This window comes from Eurosta solidaginis, chromosome 5, assembly GCF_040869045.1.
Source record: "Eurosta solidaginis isolate ZX-2024a chromosome 5, ASM4086904v1, whole genome shotgun sequence".
Classification (NCBI taxonomy): Eukaryota; Metazoa; Arthropoda; class Insecta; order Diptera; family Tephritidae; genus Eurosta; species Eurosta solidaginis.
This window is the reverse complement of record NC_090323.1, coordinates 1,197,348-1,216,960: the sequence shown is the minus strand read 5'-3', so window position 1 is coordinate 1,216,960 and position 19,613 is coordinate 1,197,348. Positions and strand designations below refer to the sequence as shown.

At 34.0% G+C, this 19,613-nt stretch overlaps 1 protein-coding gene across 5 annotated transcripts in view; it reads left to right on the top strand.

Moving 5' to 3' along the window:
• Ac76E (adenylate cyclase type 2 Ac76E) overlaps positions 1 to 19,613 on the top strand; it is a 79,097-nt gene that overhangs the window by 27,605 nt on the left and 31,879 nt on the right. For all 5 annotated transcript variants that reach the window (XM_067788228.1, XM_067788231.1, XM_067788227.1 and 2 more), the window contains 6 exons: positions 2,751 to 2,884; positions 4,822 to 5,019; positions 6,806 to 6,928; positions 10,879 to 11,073; positions 15,109 to 15,336; positions 18,322 to 18,449. In XM_067788228.1, the coding sequence (XP_067644329.1) occupies positions 2,751 to 2,884; positions 4,822 to 5,019; positions 6,806 to 6,928; positions 10,879 to 11,073; positions 15,109 to 15,336; positions 18,322 to 18,449 (1,006 nt within the window). The remainder of the gene's footprint in view (positions 1 to 2,750; positions 2,885 to 4,821; positions 5,020 to 6,805; positions 6,929 to 10,878; positions 11,074 to 15,108; positions 15,337 to 18,321; positions 18,450 to 19,613) is intronic.

Genomic DNA, 19,613 nt, shown 5'->3' with positions numbered 1-19,613 from the left:
ATCAATCATTATGTCTACACATATATCCATACAAGCAGCGGAAACGCACAAACACATGCATATATCTGAGATACTCCCAAAAGTAGGCAATCATCGGTGGAAGTATCACTCACATATACACGCGCATATGGCTATGCGAGAAGCTGTAATCGTACATCTGTAGTTATAGCTGATAAACAGGTAGTAAATTCTAGAAACAGAAACGCCTAGAAATATGCCAACGAGGAAACCTAAGACTATAAAAGCAGCACCAGCTGAGGCACGACCAATCAGTATGATTTAAGCAAGCTATTGGTTGTGAAGTATGAATGTTATTGTGAAGTTGTTTAATAAAGGCCATTTTGTACTATTGAATATTAGAGTTATTTATTCAACAGTTTAGCGATACGAACGTTAGTAGAAGGTGTAAAATAAGCGCAGTTTCCCTAAATTCGCTACAATATTATTACTGCATAGGTCCATACTCCGTTAATCATATAAGTATGTATGTTAATCATATAAATTCTAAATATGAAAAATAAAATGTCCGCAACTCTTTCCATTTTTAAAGAATTCACACGCCACTAATAAAAGATGTAATGTTACAGCTAACAACAGATGTCAAAAACAAAAGTATCACACATAAAATAATTGCAGAAAAACAACAATAACAAATTAAATTTTGAAAACGCTGGCGCCGAAGAATAAAAATTTGCTGCTGTAAAACGTGAAAATGATGAGTATTGTGAATGACATTGCAGATAAAGGGAATTTTTATGCTGCGAATAGCCACACATTGTTTTGTATTCTTTTATTTTAGTGTGCAATAATGTCAAAAGATTACAAATACTGTAATGAAACCGTACAATTATGATATTTATTGTTCAAAGCCATGTCGTTGCCTCAAATTTTGTATGTATGCTACAATTTTTAGTTCGTTCGTCTTCTTCCTTATGCTTAAGCTTTCTGCATCTATCTGTTACTTATATAGTTCTGGATTCAGGCCCGTAGTCTGTATATTTCAAGAACTGCGCGCCTTATTCTATATCAGTCACCACTCTTGTAAGAATATAAATGAATGACAGGGCGTATACGTAACTATGAGTGTGAATCTTGATAAAGAACAAAACGACATTTCCTTTCATTACCCGTTTTTTTTAAATATTGATGAAACTCTATTACACATACTCACATGTATGTATCTACTCTTATTCTTTTAAATTTTTTCGGCAGTTAATCGAAAATTATGACCTATAAAAAAGAACCTTACCCAACAAAAAATAGTAATGACCTTTTATCGATTTTCGTTGGATTCGGCGCTCGTAAAGCTTTTTTTTGTAAAATACACATTAAAATCAGCCCTGAAGAAGGAACACATGATATATATGTATGCATGTACATATTTATATTCGCATTTTAAGTCCTTTAAACAATGTTAACGATACATCGGACAATCGATATTAATAAAATATTAAAATTGCAAAACCGTTGGTATATGAAATGTACTTTAAGCACGTGCTGCCTACCAGGCCTATGCTTATTTTAGTAAATGACTAAAATGAAAATCAATAACAAACATTATTGTTTACATGCGATGCGTGGTTTCATATTTGCATTAGAGTGTCCGTTGAAAGGGATTTAATTTTGGAGAAAAGTTCAAGCTCAAATTTGTTACTTAATAAAACCAAAACATACATCTTGCATACGAAAAAAAAAAAAATGTGTAACGGTAACTCATCATAAAGAGGTCTTTGTATTCCTCATTAGAAAATTAAGGTATGCCGGCTTTTCCGGCTGATGAAATTGGTGAAATTTCATTGGAGGAATTTCTTTGTTCTATTTTTCTGAAATTTGCAATATTTTTTCAGAGTTGTTTTCAAATAAATGGAAAGACGGCGAATGGGCATATTGGCTCGAAATACACAGTTGTGGTATAAAAACTAACATTTTACGAGATATAATTTTGTAGAACATTTTCACCGGTTATCTCTCTCATGATAGGCTAATATTGGCTCCTGTTTTTAGAAACTTGAAATAAAACAGCATTCAAGAGGTAGCTAGAGGCTTAAAATGTTCTACAAATTTATTTTCCTCAAAGTTTCATTAGGGATGCTCTAAAAGAAAATCTTGGCATTAACAAGGAGGAAGACTACATAGAAAGAAAAATAAATGAAGTATGCAATAAAAATGCTTTTTTTCCTATCGCTTTGAATTTTTTTCTGTTCGCTAGTTTTTTTTTTTTTTGTTTTTAATTTGAAAGTTTTATCCAAGCAAGCAAAAATCTTAAAGGCGATAGAAAACAAGGGCCTTTTATTTAATTTCCATTTTCGGTACAAACGAATTTTGTTAGGTTAGTGTACATTTAATAATTAACGAGGAAACAAAAGGTAAATACGAGGATGATTAAAAAAATATGTTGTATATTTGGAAGCGCAAATTTATTTTTATATTCTCGCCGGACTTTGTCCTAGAGCGGCCTTACCTTAAAATTTGCAACCCTAATCAGTCACTGGCATGACGGCATTGGCATAGCCTACAGTTTTAAGCCAAATAAAGCTGTTCCACAGAAAGCAAACGAAAGAGAAAAATCTTAATCTATTGCGCTATTATATAAAAAGGGTACTGTAAGCCACTAAAGTTTTCTTTAATTTATTCCATTTTATTATACACCCTAACAACTAAATATATTTACTTACATATGTAAATATGAAAAGTTTATATACTAATGTATGGAGGCTAACGAGTTGTCCTTTTTTCTTATCTCATTGCAGCTGAGAACATTCATTTGGACGATTTGTACACCCGGTATCGTCAACGACTGCGAAAGTCTCTTTTTAAATCCGGCCTACTGATATCATTGGTGGCGTGTATAGTCTCTATAATTATTGGTGTCATTTACGACCAAGTAAGTCTCACATGTGTATGTATGTACATACATATTTTTATCAATGCATACATGTATACGTACATACAAAGCAAATCACTACACTTTGTCGATTTATTGTCGGGATTACCAACAATCATCGTTCAAAATTAAGTTGCTGGCACCCGCTTCTTTTGAATTAGATTTTCGCAAAATGAATTTTACTCTGTTTTTAGTATTGGTGTATTCATGCATACATATATATGTATGTACATATGTGTGTAACTATAACTAACCCTGCAAAAAATCGTTAGATTAATCCCTAAAGAGAGTAGTCTCCGACTGATCTGTTTTTACTACATTGGGGCACCCTTTTGCGTACAGTTGCGATTATTCAATAATGTATGTAGCCCATTTGGCGGCCACCGTGGTGTGATGGTAGCGTGCTCCGCCTATCACACCGTATGCCCTGGGTTCAACTCCCGGGCAAAGCAACATCAAAATTTTAGAAATACGATTTTTCAATTAGAAGAAATTTTTCTAAGCGGGGTCGCCCCTCGGCAGTGTCTGGCAAGCGCTCCGATTGTATTTCTGCCATGAAAAGCTCTCAGTGAAAACTCATCTGCCTTGCAGATGCCGTTCGGAGTCGGCATAAAACATGTAGGTCCCGTCCGGCCAATTTGTAGGGAAAAATCAAGAGGAGCACGACGCAAATTGGAAGAGAAGCTCGGCCTTAGATCTCTTCGGAGGTTATCGCGCCTTACATTTATTTTTATTTATTTATGTAGCCCATTTTAAAAGCTATTAAAAAACGGAAAATGTAAAATGAGTAATATAGAAAAGATTATAGGTGATTGATTCGTATTATTAAAAAAAATGCGGAGCCCTATACCGAACCTAAATGACTTGGACCATATGTTGCATTTTCGTCGACCCATATCTCTCGGAATGAGTTGGCGATTTAATAATTTGTTTACTTAGATGTATTTAACACTTTTTGATAGGAAAAGAGGCTACGTGTTCCCATATGGGTACAAAGGGAATCAATTATCGTTCTCGTTCGGGTATAAATGAACATGCTCAAACAAAAAAGGTCAGTTCAACGCATACTAAGAAATCAAAACTGGCATTAGTCGTATACTCCTTTACGACTCATCCCAAATTTATCCTAGACTAATCGAATTTTTGGCAGCGAAGCAATTTATTTGAAAACTGTATTAGTACGTCTTTATTAACGACTTCGTTGAGATACGGACAGAATATTAACAGAATGTCTGAGATACGTCCTGTTAACAAAACTTTTAATTTACGATATTTTTATTAGGATAGGTCGATGTTTAAATGATTTAACATACCATTTAAAAGAAATATCATGTACACGTTTAAAATTTTTAGCCAATATGTGAAACTTTTTTGTACTATATATGTATGTATTTTTATGACCCTCGAAAGCTAAGATTATATCAGTCTTCCTGAAAATAGGTGCGCATAAATGCGTATAAATTTTAGACCAGAGAAGTCTTCTAGTTGATCATGGATTCGAATCGACGTGCTCCGGATATCAGTAGTGTGGGCTAAAACATATCATAACAGTCCATATATACTATAACGAAATGGTATAAATAGGAATCTATTACTAGCAGCACTTTTCTCAAAAGATTTTTCATTTTTAAATTTTCGGCTTCAAGATTAATCTCCTGGGGCTCGTTTTTAAACCTTGCGTGTATACAAGTTTCTACTTGAAACCTTTTGTTTGGTTTTAAACAAACTTAAGATTTTAGACTTATTGTTCAAATCAGGTGTAAATTAAAACTGAATAAAATTAAAAAACACAGTAGTAAATTGAGAGGTTTTCCATTTAGTATAAAGTATTTTAAAAATTGCTTACCCTGATTAAAAAAATTTTCTCGCTCATTTGTGTGTGAGTAGGTACACATTCTCTCACAATACTTAACAAATTGTATCGTGTCATTTTACAGAGTTTACTACAGACATGTCTATTAGCGCTAGCTGCCATAATATCTGCGTGCATTTTGACGGCGCTTCAGTTTCCTGCAGTTTTGAGCTCACCTGCTGCTGCTTTGGCATTTGCTATTGTGACTACTTTCTCGTTGGGAACGATTGCAGCAATTACGGGTGAAAAATTGGCACCATTACCGCTATTTGCTGTTTTCCTTGTAAGTATTACACTAGTGTACTTATATGTGTGTGTGTGTCTATGTATGCTCTCTACTGTCATAACAAATAGCCCTAAAAAATCTCACATGCAGTAGAAATCGCAAGCGAATCTAATCAAGTAAATGCAACTGGTAAGTGCTCGCAGGTTGTGGATGTACGGCAAGATGGAAAATGTTAGCTTTTGATCACAAATATACCAGTTTTATACTCGTCCAAGTTTGATATGCACACAATTAGTATAATATAGTATAGGACGTGACTGCTCCGCTCACAATTGAGGGGATGTCTGGAATAACGGTATAACTCAAAAATCAACCTTTTGAGAAAAGTGAAAAAACTTAACAATACAGGTAAAAATAAATTTATAATAATCCTACTTGGTAAGATTTTAGATCGTATAATTCTTTGATAAGAAAAAGTAATAAATTTTATATATACGTAATTTTATTAGAAAATGGATGATTTCTTTTTTTTTTTAGTTATACCATTATTCCATAGATCGAATATCAAATATTTTGATTGAGATACTTTATAAAACAAAATAGTAGATACATTAATAACCATTGTTAAATACATTATATTCTATTATTTAGAAATGCTTATAACTATTTGTTATTTCTTTTTGTTATTTTTAGCAATCTTTTTTTTATTACTTTTATCATTTTTAACCTTTTTTTTATTTTAACAATGGAATTCTCTGTCTGCTTAGTCGTTTTTGAAACCACTTCAATTCTTTTATTTTTCAGTTCTTTCTGGTCTACGACATTGAATATATTTTCATACCATTTAGATGCTTCACTACTGCAAAATTTTATTAGAGAGTTATACCGTTTTTCCATAAATGAAGCTAATATCTTTGTTTAAATATCACTATTATTTTCTAAGATTAATATGGTATATGTATGTGATCGTGCTCTTTTTATTTAGTTGATTTATGCAAAAACGGTGTAACTCGACTTATACCATTATTCCAAATATCCCCTCAATTATGAAAATAGACTGGACCGTATAGGGATCACGAATACAACTTCCCTTGCTCAATCTGCAATTACACTTGGCTATGCATTTCTAATTGTTGTACACACTCGGGGCACTCTTTTGAATATTTTTATTTCTTTTTTTTTTATATCCACATATATATATTTTAATCGAAAATGACTGAAAACAAATAAGTTTTCATAAATTGCAAACACTGCCATTTTGAAAAAATTCGTATAATTTTTACGTTTACGTAAGAATAAGCTGCAGCTTAACTTAATTAGAGTTTAACCCTGTCACTTTTGCCGCTTAAACTGATGAGAGCAATAAAATTGTATGTAAACGAGAAAAGTGACAAATGACCAAACTGTACTCAACTTAAACTGGAGTTTTAACGCGCATTGGAAAACTGGACCTAAGTTTGTGTGCATTAAACTCAGTGAATGTTCCAAGTCCAGTCATATTAAAATTTAACTTTGAAAACTTGCATACGCCTTTTTTTTGGCATTGTAATGGCGGCATTAAATCACAATAAATTGCTTGTGGGCGTTTTCAGATATTCGCGTTCAAAAGATCCCTAAAATTGTCTTCCCGAAGGATTCATTTTTAATTTTATTCTGTTACGTATTTGAACAAAATATGGCAATGGGATTTTCGGTAACGTTATATGGCGGTTATAATATTGCCAGTAGAATTAAGGGTTTTAATAAGTAATTACTTGTGCATAGGCAACCACAATATACAAAAAATGTCTGTGACGCATTCTAAAATAGATTTTTTTTAAATAGTTGACTTTGTTTTGTATAGGGCATACACACAATGCTGCCTATATCCTGGCCAGTATCTGTGGTTCTGGCAGTTTTTATGACGGCTGTTCATGTTATATATCGCGTCGCAACGAGCGAAAATTATACACCCAATTTGCCTTTGGTAAGTAGATTAAATGATTTACCTTTTTCTAGTCTTATTGTTTAAGTTCATATATACATTTTAGAGCTTGTGATTTTCTATTAAACGGGTTTTCAAATGCTCTAATATTCCATTTTAAAAGTTCGATTATTTGATTCGAACATAGTCGATTATTCGAATAATTGCACGCTGTCGACGACTGCTATTCGATTATTCGAATGTTGAAATATACATAGCTAAACTATGTCAAAACGATTAAGAACATCTAAATGAAGGGTTAGAATTCATATGGAATGCGTAATACAAAATACAATGACACTGTGGACATATTCAGTCTATAAAAAAAAAAAAGTCAGTCTATATGCTATCTTTATTGTCCGGCCAATTCAACCTTAGTAAGTAATATCGAAAAATCACAAACAAAAATCGCGTAAAATCACCGAAATTATCGAGAAATACTCTGAAAGTAATCACGAAACTAACGTTGACATGTCTCTAAAACAAAAGGAATTGGTTTTGTGTTACTGACTATTAAAACTGCCACTTCCATATTTAGTTTCTGGTCACTCACTCAAATGTGTTTCAGGGGAATTTAAATTGAATCCAATGTGCTATGCATAGAGTAATCCAAAATTACATTTAAATACTGTGCTCACGTATTCCTGAAGCCAAGACAAACAAAAATATGAGTTACATTTTTTTGAGTTTCATATAACTTTTTCGATAAATCGTTGTTCAATCCGTTTATCAGTCGTAACATCGCGTTCTATTTGGAGCGTACTTTCATCGTAGAAAGATCTGATGAGGCAAGGGGAAAAGTATGGACCTTTATTTCTAAAGCTAAAGATATTTGAGATGACCACAAATATCACAAATAACCCCAGCGGGTTAGGGGGTCAGAATATTCCCGCGGTAGGTATGCCTGTCGTAAGAGGCGACTAAAATACCAGATTCAAGGGGCTGTGTAGCGCAACCCTTCAGCTTATAGCTTCTCCAAACCCAGTTGTCAACCTCACCTATAAGCGGCGAATCCTGTTTCACTAACTAATGTTTACCAATCGTATTTCAAGATGTCAATATCTACATAGTAATCAATCAAATAGACAAAGATCCAAACAAAGAAGACATTTGTGACACATACATGGCGTATACGTAATTGCCTTTTATATATAAAAATGAGAATAACAAAAAAGAATCGACCCATTTTCGATTGGCGTAAGTGTTGGATGTTGATTTCCCCTGAAATTGTTATTACATATGCCGATATTTAGGACGATAGACAGCCGCCGTGGTGGGGTGGTAGCGTGCTCCGCCTACCACATCGAAGATCCTGGGTTCATGTCCTGGGCATAGCAACATCAAGAATTTAGAAAAAAAAAAATTTTTTTTTTCAATTAGAAAAAAGTTTTTCTAAGCGGGGTCGCCCCTCGGCAGTGATTTAGCAAACTTTCTGAATGTATGTATTTCTGCAATGAAGAGCTTCTCATCTGCCGTTCGGAGTCTGCGTAAAAAAGGTAGGGAAAATGAAAAAGGGCACGCCGCGAATTGAAAAAGAAGCTCGGCCTAAATTCTCTTCTGAGGTATTTATTATTTTTTATATAACGACTTATTGTCCTTTACTTACTGGATAAACAAAACGTGTGTGAATTGGAATTAAAATAAAAAATAACTTAGGACTATATACTGGAGTAAACATATCCTGACATACGAAACTAACTCGCCTGTGATTGTTAACATCTGCTGCATTCACATTGACCTTTACGACAAGCTATCTATATATGTATATTAGACTGGGTCGATTTATTAACCGATATCGCGCCATCGCTTTTTCGATAGGATTTGTGCCCAGGAAAAAAATTCCACTACGCATTGTAAAATTTTTATGTATACCCTGTCCGACCCAAAAATGTCTGCTAAAAACGTTGGCGATAACAGTTTTTTGAAAAAAAACATATCAACATTTTTTTAGTAGGTCATGAAAAAACATTAAAAATCAAAGTCGAAAAAAAGTCAAAAAAATTAAATTTCGCAGGCTCGAAAATAATTTTTTTGGGTATACGTAGTGGAACTTTTTTTCCTGAGCCCAAATCCTATCGGAAAAATCGATGGCGCGATATCGGTTAACTTTCGTCAATACAAATCGACACACCCTAATATACCCATTATATGTAGGTATGTTTTAAGGTTGTCGCTATGCGTCTGGAAATTTCAGAACGAAAATTTCCGGTATATTATTTGTATTTTTTATTTCTTCTTTTTTTCAATGTTTTTCTAACATACTTTCCGTTTTGGACGAATTTATTCAATTTTAATCCCAAGTATCCCAAAGTTCATTTTATCTTCAATCTTTATCTTGTATTGCGAGTACAATGGACGAACTAATTCTAGTGAGGTCTTTAAAGACCGGCCAGTCAAAACCTAATCTTTCGTCACGTCCAAAAAGTGTTCAACCGATTTCCGGCTTGAATTAAAACATGTACCAAAGTAATCAGTTTAAATACCCTGTTCGGAAATCATTGACACCCGAATGCTTACACACCTATGCATTGTTTAAACAAAACAAGCTCATTTCATTATAATTGGATTTTATTTAATTAATTTACGAGAACTATTCGAACACCAACACTAAGTGGCAAAACAATGGGCAAAACTGAAGATGCAATCATCATGAAACATTCACAACTGACTCAAATTTTAAATAAAAAAACATTCATTGAACTTCTGTCATGTGGATAAAAGCAGCGCTCAATGTTGCGTGGCACTGAATAACAGCCATGCATAATACATTTTATATACATATTTACATTGCACATGCAGAAGCTGTACGTGTGGACGTGTGGTCTAAAAGTGAATTTCAATTGAACTTTACCATAAGTACTTCACACAAGTTACACCCACCCGAATAAATACAGCTGCATTTGCCCTTTTTCGAATTTTTACAATACTTTTACCGATATGCATACATATTTACTACTTATATGAACTACGCTGTACAATAGGGTGTTTCATTTGCAGGTGGCATTTTTTCTTTATTCTACTTTAAATCCTAATAATTGGTTCCTAAATCTGGTCATAAAAAACACCTAAAAAATGATTTTTGAGTACTGTAGATATTCGGTAATGCACACTGCAAGTTTACTACAAAAAAAACAACAACAACAAAAACTCAGATATTAAAAGTTGTGGTATTGCATAGCAATTGAAAGGTATTATTAACCAGTTCCTATTCCAGCTGCCTAACATGGAAGCTGTTTATCGAACGCTATTTTTTCAGAACCGAATTTCACCGATAGCTTTAAACAGATTTTTAAAAAAATGTATTATCTTTATAGAAATGTTTAGGGAAAATTTAAATCTTAAGGCTTCATCGAATCTTTATTTATTTCAATGAAATAATAAATTTAAAATTTTCCCACAGAGCCACTTATTTGATTAACGGACATCCGTCAGCAGTCCTAAAAAATATTACGTTTTTAAGAAAAATTTTGTATATTAAAAAATAAAAATATCATATGCTGCAAGCTCTGGAGAAATACTATTTTGCATTTCTGTGCTTTTCTCTTTTTTTTCAATAATTATAGAATATAATTTATTTTTGATTGTCAATTATAACTTTGACAATAAAATCCGGAAAAATAAAGAAATAATGAAATAACTAAGAATTTTTATTTTGTAAAGGGAATTGAGTTCAATTAGAGCCTAATGTACATCTTCACTAATTATTTCATTAACTCTCGGTGTGAGATTGGTATAAGCATATAACAGTAAATTCCGGACTATTAATTTTAGCTATTTATTTTTTTGTTTTCATTGTTTATTCGGGATGAAAAAAATTCGGACGAATAGTTTTTTTTTTTTAACTTTAGCTTTATAAGTATTTACTTTCTAAAATAAAACAGATTTATGCAGATTGACCCATTTTAACTATTTTGTATTGGTTTCGACTTATATCTATTATTTGTTATATGTAGCTATTTGGCGAAATTATTATGTTGGCCTCGGCGTCCGTTTCGGGGCTTTATTATCGCATCATGTCAGATGCGGCACACAATCGAACGGTGGACGGCACACGTACAGGCATCGAGCAGCGCGTTAAGCTGGAATGTGAACGAGAGCAGCAAGAACAATTGTTGTTAAGCGTCATTCCAGCCTACATCGCAGCAGAGGTAAGTCAAATTAACGTAAATATGAATGCTCCTTAAACACGGCATCCAGACGATAAAGAAATGCTCAAAACATATTTTTTAGAGGATATAAAAAATGTCTTGAAATTTTTCCTAAGACTTGTATACCGCGACCACCGTGGTGTGGTGGTAGCGTGCTGGGGTCTTGGGTTCAATTCCCGGGCAAAGCAACATCAACAAAATAAAAACAAGTTTTTTTTTTCAATTAGAAACAAGTTTTTCTAAGCGGGTTCGCCCCTCGGCAGTGATGTGGCAAACATACCGAGTGTATTTCTGCCGTGCTTCACAGTAAAAATTCATCTGCCTTGCAAATGCCGTTCGGGGTCGGCGTAAAACATGTTGATCCCATTCCAGCAATTCGAAATAACGAAGCTAATTGGAAGAGAAGCTCGACATAAATTCCCTTCAGAGGTTGTATATTGTGCCTTGGTTTTTTAAATCACAATAGCTCTGAAATGGTGAATCGTATTAAGGACCTTTGGAAACTAGTGGCTACGCATACTCATTAGATCCATAATTTGCAATAATTTTTACAGTTAGTTTGGCGGATTTATATTTATCATTTGAGTGAAATTGGTTTTTCAACCGTGATCGTATAACACCACACGGGCCCAGCCTCAGTCAACTGTTGTGTTAGTGAAGCTGAAAAATGTTTCATTAAAATTGAAAAAAAGGAAAAAAAATATTTTTTTTTGCTTGAACTTAGTGCGCAATAATTTTTCTGCACTCATTTTAGTGGACCATAGAAAACGTCCTATGATTTTATTTACTTTCACTGAGCTGAGTGCATGGCGAATTCAGTACCAGGTGTTGCTATCCCAACAGCTGATTGCTTCTTATTGATTATTTTCCATACAACGCCTTGTCCAACAAAATGTCAGTTAATCGAAAGCAATAAGAACTTTTTTGACTTCAGAGTCTTCTGCATTCGCTTCGCCATCACTTCGTATAGATAATAAAATTACTGCTTAAAGCCAATGCTAATGAAAGTTTAATACAATTAACATTTAGTGCACTATCCCCAACTTTGCTTGCAATTAATGATTTTTTGTTGTAAACATATTTAATTAGAGTACTTTCAGTCCGAAGAATTAGCCAAACTTAGCCTTTATCAGCATTTTTCTGCGGCTGACACCTTTATTCAAACTGCCTTTCAATAGAATAAGAATAGTTTCAAACATCACTCTGGTGTCCTTACACATTGCAAACATAACAAGTAAGGAAGGTTAAGTTCGGGTGTAACCGAACCTTACATACTCAGTTGAGAGCTAATGGTGACAACATAAGGGAAAATAACCATGTAGGAAAATGAACCGAGGGAAACCCTGGAATGTGTTTATATGACATGTGTATCAAATGAAAGGCACTAATGAGTATTTTATGAGGGAGTGGGCCATAGTTCTATAGGTGGACGCCATTTAGGGATATAGCCATAAAGGTGGATCAGGGTTGACTCTAGAATGCGTTTGTACGATATGGGTATCAAATGAAAGGTGTTAATGAGTATTTTAAAAGGGAGTAATCCTTAGTTCCATAGGTGGACGCCGTTTCGAGATATTGCCACAAAGGTGGACCAGGGGTGACCCTAGAATTTGTTTGTACAATATGGGCATCAAACGAATGGTGTTAATGAGTATTTTAAAAGGGAGTGGGCCTTAGTTCTATAGGTGGATGCCGTTTCGAAATATCGCCATAAAGGTGGACCAGGGGTGACTCTAGAATGTGTTTGTACGATATGGGCCTCAAATGAAAGGTGTTAATAAGTATTCTAAAAGGGAGTAATCATTAGTTCCATAGGTGGACGCCGTTTCGAGATATCGCCATAAAGGTGGACCAGGGGTGACCCTAGAATTTGTTTGTACAATATGGGTATCAAACGAAAGGTGTTAATGAGTATTTTAAAAGGGAGTAATCCTTAGTTCTATAGGTGGACGCCTTTTCGAGGTATCGCAATAAAGGTGGACCAGGGGTGACTCTAGACTTTGTTTGTACGATATGGGTATCAAATGAAAGGTGCTAATGAGTATTTTTAAAAGGGAGTGGGCCTTCGTTCTATAGGTGTTCGCCTTTTCGAGATATCGCCATAAAGTTGGACCAGGGGTGACTTTAGAATATGTTTGTACGATATGGGTATCAAATGAAAGGTGTTAATGAGTATTTTAAAAGGGCGTGGGGCTTAGTTCTATAGGTGGACGCCTTTTCGAGATATCGCCATAAAGGTGGACCAGGGGTGACTCTAGAATTTGTTTGTGCAATATGGGTATCAAACGAAAGGAGTTAATGAGTATTTTAAAAGGGAGAGGGCCTTAGTTCTATAGGTGGACGCCTTTTCGAGGTATCGCAATAAAGGTGGGCCAGGGGTGACTCTAGACTTTGTTTGTACGATATGGGTATCAAATTAAAGGTATTAATGAGAGTTTTAAAAGGGAGTGGTGGTAGTTGTATATGTGAAGGCGTTTTCCAGATATCGACCAAAATGTGGACCAGGGTGACCCAGAACATCATCTGTTGGATACCGCTAATTTATTTATATATTTAATATCTGCCAAGATTTTAAGGGTTTTTATTTCGCCCTGCAGAACTTTTTCATTTTCTTCTACTTAATATGGTAGGTGTTACAACCATTTTATAAAGTTTTTTCTAAAGTTATATTTCGCGTATATAAAACAATCCAATTACCTTACCATGTTTCATTCCTTTTTTCGTATTTGGTATAGAATTATGGCATTTTTTTCATTTTTCGTAATTTTCGATATCGAAAAAGTGGGCGTGGTCATAGTCGGATTTCGTTCATTTTTCATACCAAGATAAAGTGAGTTCAAGTAAGCACGTGAACTAAGTTCATTAAAGATATGTCGATTTTTGCTCAAGTTATCGTTTAACGGCCATGCGGAAGGACATACGAACGACTGTGTATAAAAACTGGGCGTGGCATCAACCGATTTCGCCCATTTTCACAGAAAACAGTTAGCGTCATAAAATCTATGCACCCACCAAATTTCAAAAGGATTTGTTAATTTTTGTTCGACTTATGGCGTTAAAAGTATCCTAGACAAATTAAATGAAAAAGGGCGGAGCCACGCCCATTTTGAAATTTTCTTTTATTTTTGTATTTTGTTGCACCATGTCATTACTGGAGTTGAATGTTGACATAATTTACTTATATACTGTAAAGATATTAAATTTTTTGTTAAAATTTTACTCTAAAAAATTTTTTTTTTTTAAGTGGGCGTGGTCCTTCTCCGATTTTGCTAATTTTTATTAAGCGTACATACAGTAATAGGAGTAACGTTCCTGCCAAATTTCATCATGATATCTTCAACGACTGCCAAATTACTGCTTGAAAAAGTTTTAAATAACCTTCTTTTAAAAGTGGGCGGTGCCACGCCCATTGTCCAAAATTTTACTAATTTTCTACTCTGCGTCATAAGTTCAACCCATCTACCAAGTTTCGTCGCTTTATCTGTCTTTTGTAATGAATTATCGCACTTTTTCGGTTTTTCTCAATTTTCGATATCGAAAAAGTGGTCGTGGTTATAGTCCGATATCGTTCATTTTAAATAGTGATCTGAGATGAGTGCTCAGGAACCTACATACCAAATTTCATCAAGATACCTCAAAATTTACTCAAGTTATCGTGTTAACGGACGGACGGACGGACGGACATGGCTCAATCAAATTTTTTTTCGATTCTGATTATTTTGATATATGGAAGTCTATATCTATCTCGATTCCTTTATATATGTACAACCAACCGTTATCCAATCAAACTTAATATACTCTGTGAGCTCTGCTCAACTGAGTATAAAAATCGAAAATAAGATACAGAAATCATAGAGAAAAGTTCTTTTTGGCAGATTTATAACTTTTTTTGTGAATACCGTGGTTTTGTTATCAAGACATCTATTTCCAGATCTGCTTTATTAAGAGAAAGTTTTTTATGGAAGAAACAGTCTATTAAGTATATTACACATACATATGTATGAAAATATTTTATTGTATCATCCTTAACTATAGGTGAAGCGTAGCATAATGCTAAAAATGGCTGATGCCTGTCAACGAGCCGGTGGTCAGGCCACTACATCAGCCACACGTTTTCACGAGCTCCACGTGCAACGCCACAATAATGTTTCAATTTTATATGCGGACATTGTCAACTTTACTCCACTGTCGGAGCAGCTTTCAGCGAGTGATTTAGTGAAGACTTTAAATGATCTCTTTGGACGTTTCGATCAAATTGCCGGGGTAGGTATAATAATTATAATAAAATAAAAAACTTATCTGAATCAACTTACATACATACATTTCCTTTTTTTCAACACAAGGCAGTACTACTTGAGCTGCTTTTTTGAAAGAACAGTTGTTATCAAACTAATAATTATCTTCACCATGCTTGTCATTTCATATACACGAACCGTACCCGTGCGCATCTTGCGCAACCAATCTAAAAGTCTCTTATCAAATATCAACATAAATCAGCTGTTCTATCAATCAATTAAAACTTACAGGGTGCCATATGGCGTATGAGAGCAACTGCCGGTATTGCAGTGCAAATATTCACAATAGTGCCATAGCATGATACAAAAAATGGAGGTAGTTCCATTTAGTGTGACGTTAGCCACTTGACTTTTGCGGGGACAATGACAATTTCACCAAAAACAAGCTACCATATGGAAAAATTATAAGAATTTTTCTAATTTTGATGGATTTCATATTAACAATACGACTAAATTACTTTCATAGTTATTTTAAATAAAAAAGAAAAAAAAAATAGCCTTTGCGAAATATTAGCCTAGAAAAGAAGGTTTTTAATAAGTTTTTCGAGCTCCCGAAAATTGTTGTGGTGAAAGAAACATGGATGGAAGAATGCAATGCAAGGGAATACAGTCCTCTTAAGTGTCCGTACGTTTGCTCAGAACATTTTGACAAAACATGCATATTTGTCAATTGTTTGCTCAAAGGAGGTCCTTATAAACCGACACCGCAATTTTTTTTCTTTTATTTATTGTATGATTCAAGCGTTGCGCTTTTGGTGGGAATTGTTAAGCCATTTTTTATGGAGAACATTACCCTGCAGCTTTGCAGGCTAGCCACTAGTTATGAGAGTGTTTTTGCCCGTTTTACCAGGGGTCACCGTGGGGCAGCCCCGCCTATACGCACTCTGTGCCCTTTTAGGATTGACATAGATGTGCAGACTTCGGAGGTACACTTTTTCTCAACATGCCTTGAGAAATATCCACTGTAGGGGCATGATAATAGCGTCATGCTGGAACAACAGGATTTTTCGTGTATTTTTTTCTGGGTAGGGATCAAACTGCCATAAAGATATGAGTCATTATCCATTATTTTTCAATAACATTGCAAGTTTTACTGTACTCTCAAACGATATGTATGCACATAAATCGTGCTAAAGCATATTATTATTGTCTCAGATGACCATTGCGTTTTCATCCTAAAGGAAATTTCCATCCCGAAAAACCACAATTTTGCCTTAAAAAGTAACGGTATGGCAACGCTTCTGGTAAAACAATAAACATTGTTCAAAAATCTCCAAATACGTCAAAAAATTTTGAGTGGAACTACCTTCTTTTTTGTATCATGGTGCCATAGTACAAATAGATTTATTTTTGTGCTCACAATCGTTTATTTTAGCAAATTATTTTAATAAAATATAGCTAAACAAAAGCACTACGACCAAAATTCCCCAAAGCTCGCTAATAGCCCGAAGCTCCATCTTTACAACTAAAACTTTATTTATAGATTTGGATTCCAAATAATTAGAAATAAAAAAATATCGATTTTTCGATAGGTTTGGGCTCAGGAAAAAAAGTTCCACTAAGCATACCCCAAAAAAAATAATTTTCGAGCCTGCAAAATTTGAGTTTTTTTCCTTTTTTCTTTGATTTTTAAGGTTTTTTCATGACCTACTTAAAAAATTTTCATTTGATTTTAAAATTTTCATGTATACCCTGTCCGACTCAGAAATTGTCCGCTGAAAACTTTGGCGATAACAGTTTTTTGAAAAAAAAAAAAATATTTTTTAGGTTTTGAGGAGTGTTTTGGTGAAAAAATTAATTTTTTCGCCATTTTTTTTAAGGGTTTCTTCAGAAACGTGCAAAAGTGTTGCCGATGAAAACGAATTTGTCTCATAGTTCCTATCACACATAAAATTATGCGATAAAAACGTTGGCATTAACAGTTTTAAAAAAATTTTTTTTTTTGGTTTTCATCAAAATATCTCAAAAATTGAGGGACTAGTTTGCGTTCAAACAAACGGACAGACGGGCGCACAGACGGACATGGCTAAATCAACTCAGCTCGTCCCCTGATCATTTTGGTATACTTATTGGTGGGTCTAACGGAAACATATACATAAAAAATGATTTGGAGCCTTGAAAATGAAAAAAATTGATTTCGACCAAAACAAGTCCCAAAAACCAAAAAAAAATTTGTTTTTAAAACTGTTAATGCCAACGTTTTTATCGCATAATTTTAAGTGGGATAGGAACTATGAGACAAATTCGTTTTCATCGGCAACACTTTTGCACGTTTCTGAAGAAACCCTTAAAAAAATGGCGAAAAAATTAATTTTTTCACCAAAACACTCCTCAAAACCCCATTTTTTTTTTTTTTTTTTTTTCAAAAAACTGTTATTGCCAAAGTTTTTAACGGACAATTTCTGAGTCGGACAGGCTATACATGAAAAATTTAAAATCAAATGAAAATTTTTTAAGTAGGTCATGAAAAAAACCTTATAAATCAAAGAAAAAAAGTCAAAAAACTCAAATTTTGCAGGCTCGAAAATTATTTTTTTGGGTATGCTTAGTGGAACTTTTTTTCCTGAGCCCAAAACCTATCGAAAAATCGATGGCGCGATATGGGTTAACTTTCGTCCATGCAAATCAACCCAGCTTAATGTTTACATAAATGAAGTTACAGCGTAAAGCTTGCAATCTTCAGCTTTTTGGCAATTAATTTACAAATATGGAAGCAAACGCAATATAACAAAAGTTTCAAAAAACTAAATTACTTTTTGTATCATCACACTCATAAGTCAGGTAGTTCCTTAAGCTTTCCGTACAAAATTGGGTATTCGCTGGGTTTAAATCGGCCAAAGACTGCAGTATTCCTTTTTTTGGTCCCCTACAAAGCGGTCCGCTCTAATATGCATTTGCTAATACTTAGATTATGGGTTTCAATGCTAATTTTATATTTTTTGTCCATTCACAGGAAAACCAATGTTTGCGCATTAAAATTCTTGGTGACTGTTATTATTGTGTGTCAGGACTGCCCATTTCGAGGCCACAACATGCTGCCAATTGTGTAAATATGGGTCTACAGATGATTGATGCCATTAGGTAAGCTCCTAGCTCCAATGCATGTATACATCAATCTTTCTTTCTTAATGAATGTAATGCCGAATATACAAAGAATCCTTTGCCTTTGATAAATGACTTAAGTGTATGATTTAAATATGACCTTGACACACAGAACATATCCCAAAGAAAAAGTTTGAGATATTTTTGACATTGTCAAAGTCGGAGCTCTCGGCAAAGCGTTCTATGTACGAGTATATCCGCTTTAAGTTATGCCCATTGAAATATGTATACACACATACATATGTACATATATCTATTTATGCATAACTTTCTTAATTTACGGTGCATTTGTTTGGAAATTTCGAAGAAAAAAATTGAATTTAGTGCTGCTGCGGCTTCTTCAATGTCATATTCTATTCAGCCCATATGCTGTATGTAAACATATAGTACCTACCCAATGGATAACAGAACAAGAAATTTCCTTGGGATTTGGGATAATGTTAGTTCTCATTTTTTGCAGTTTCGCTTATGTTTGTAAATTTGTTTTTTTCTAAATAGAAGTAGATAGAAATTTGAAAACAACTTTTCGATCCCCTTGCCATTCCGGTCATACTTAAGAAATAAGAGAGCTAGAGTAAATCCTAAGTACTTTACGTCCTTGATCGCTGGGGGTACACTTTTTTATAATGAGTTTGGAGTTGTGTAGCAGATGGAATAGTCGATAAATTTCCTTTTATATTAAATGTTTGGTTTTATTAGTTTATCATAATTTAATTTCGAACGTGCAAGGTTTGCTGAGGCCGCCTATCTGCTGTTATTAAAAGCAGACCTTAAATTTGTAAAATAAATTTTGTATGAAGAAAATGTTACAAACTTAATACAGTTTAAAAAACAATATTTCAAATCGCAAAGGTAGCCTTCTATTTGATTTGTAATAAAAAGAAGTTTTCCTGACGAAGCGTAATGAATAAAGCGGAAAATGTGTTCTTAGCACTTTCAGGTAAAAAATATCTCGAAAACCAGAACCAAGTTTATATACATACCTATGTAGATTAAGTATGCCGACGGCCTTTATAAAAGTATTGGCTCAATTCTGAGTATACAATACACTGGAGCATGACGTTTTTTATTTATTTTTTATTTATGAGCATTGGCACAAGCCGAGGAGATATAATATAAAAAAAAGAATTTCATGGTCCGACG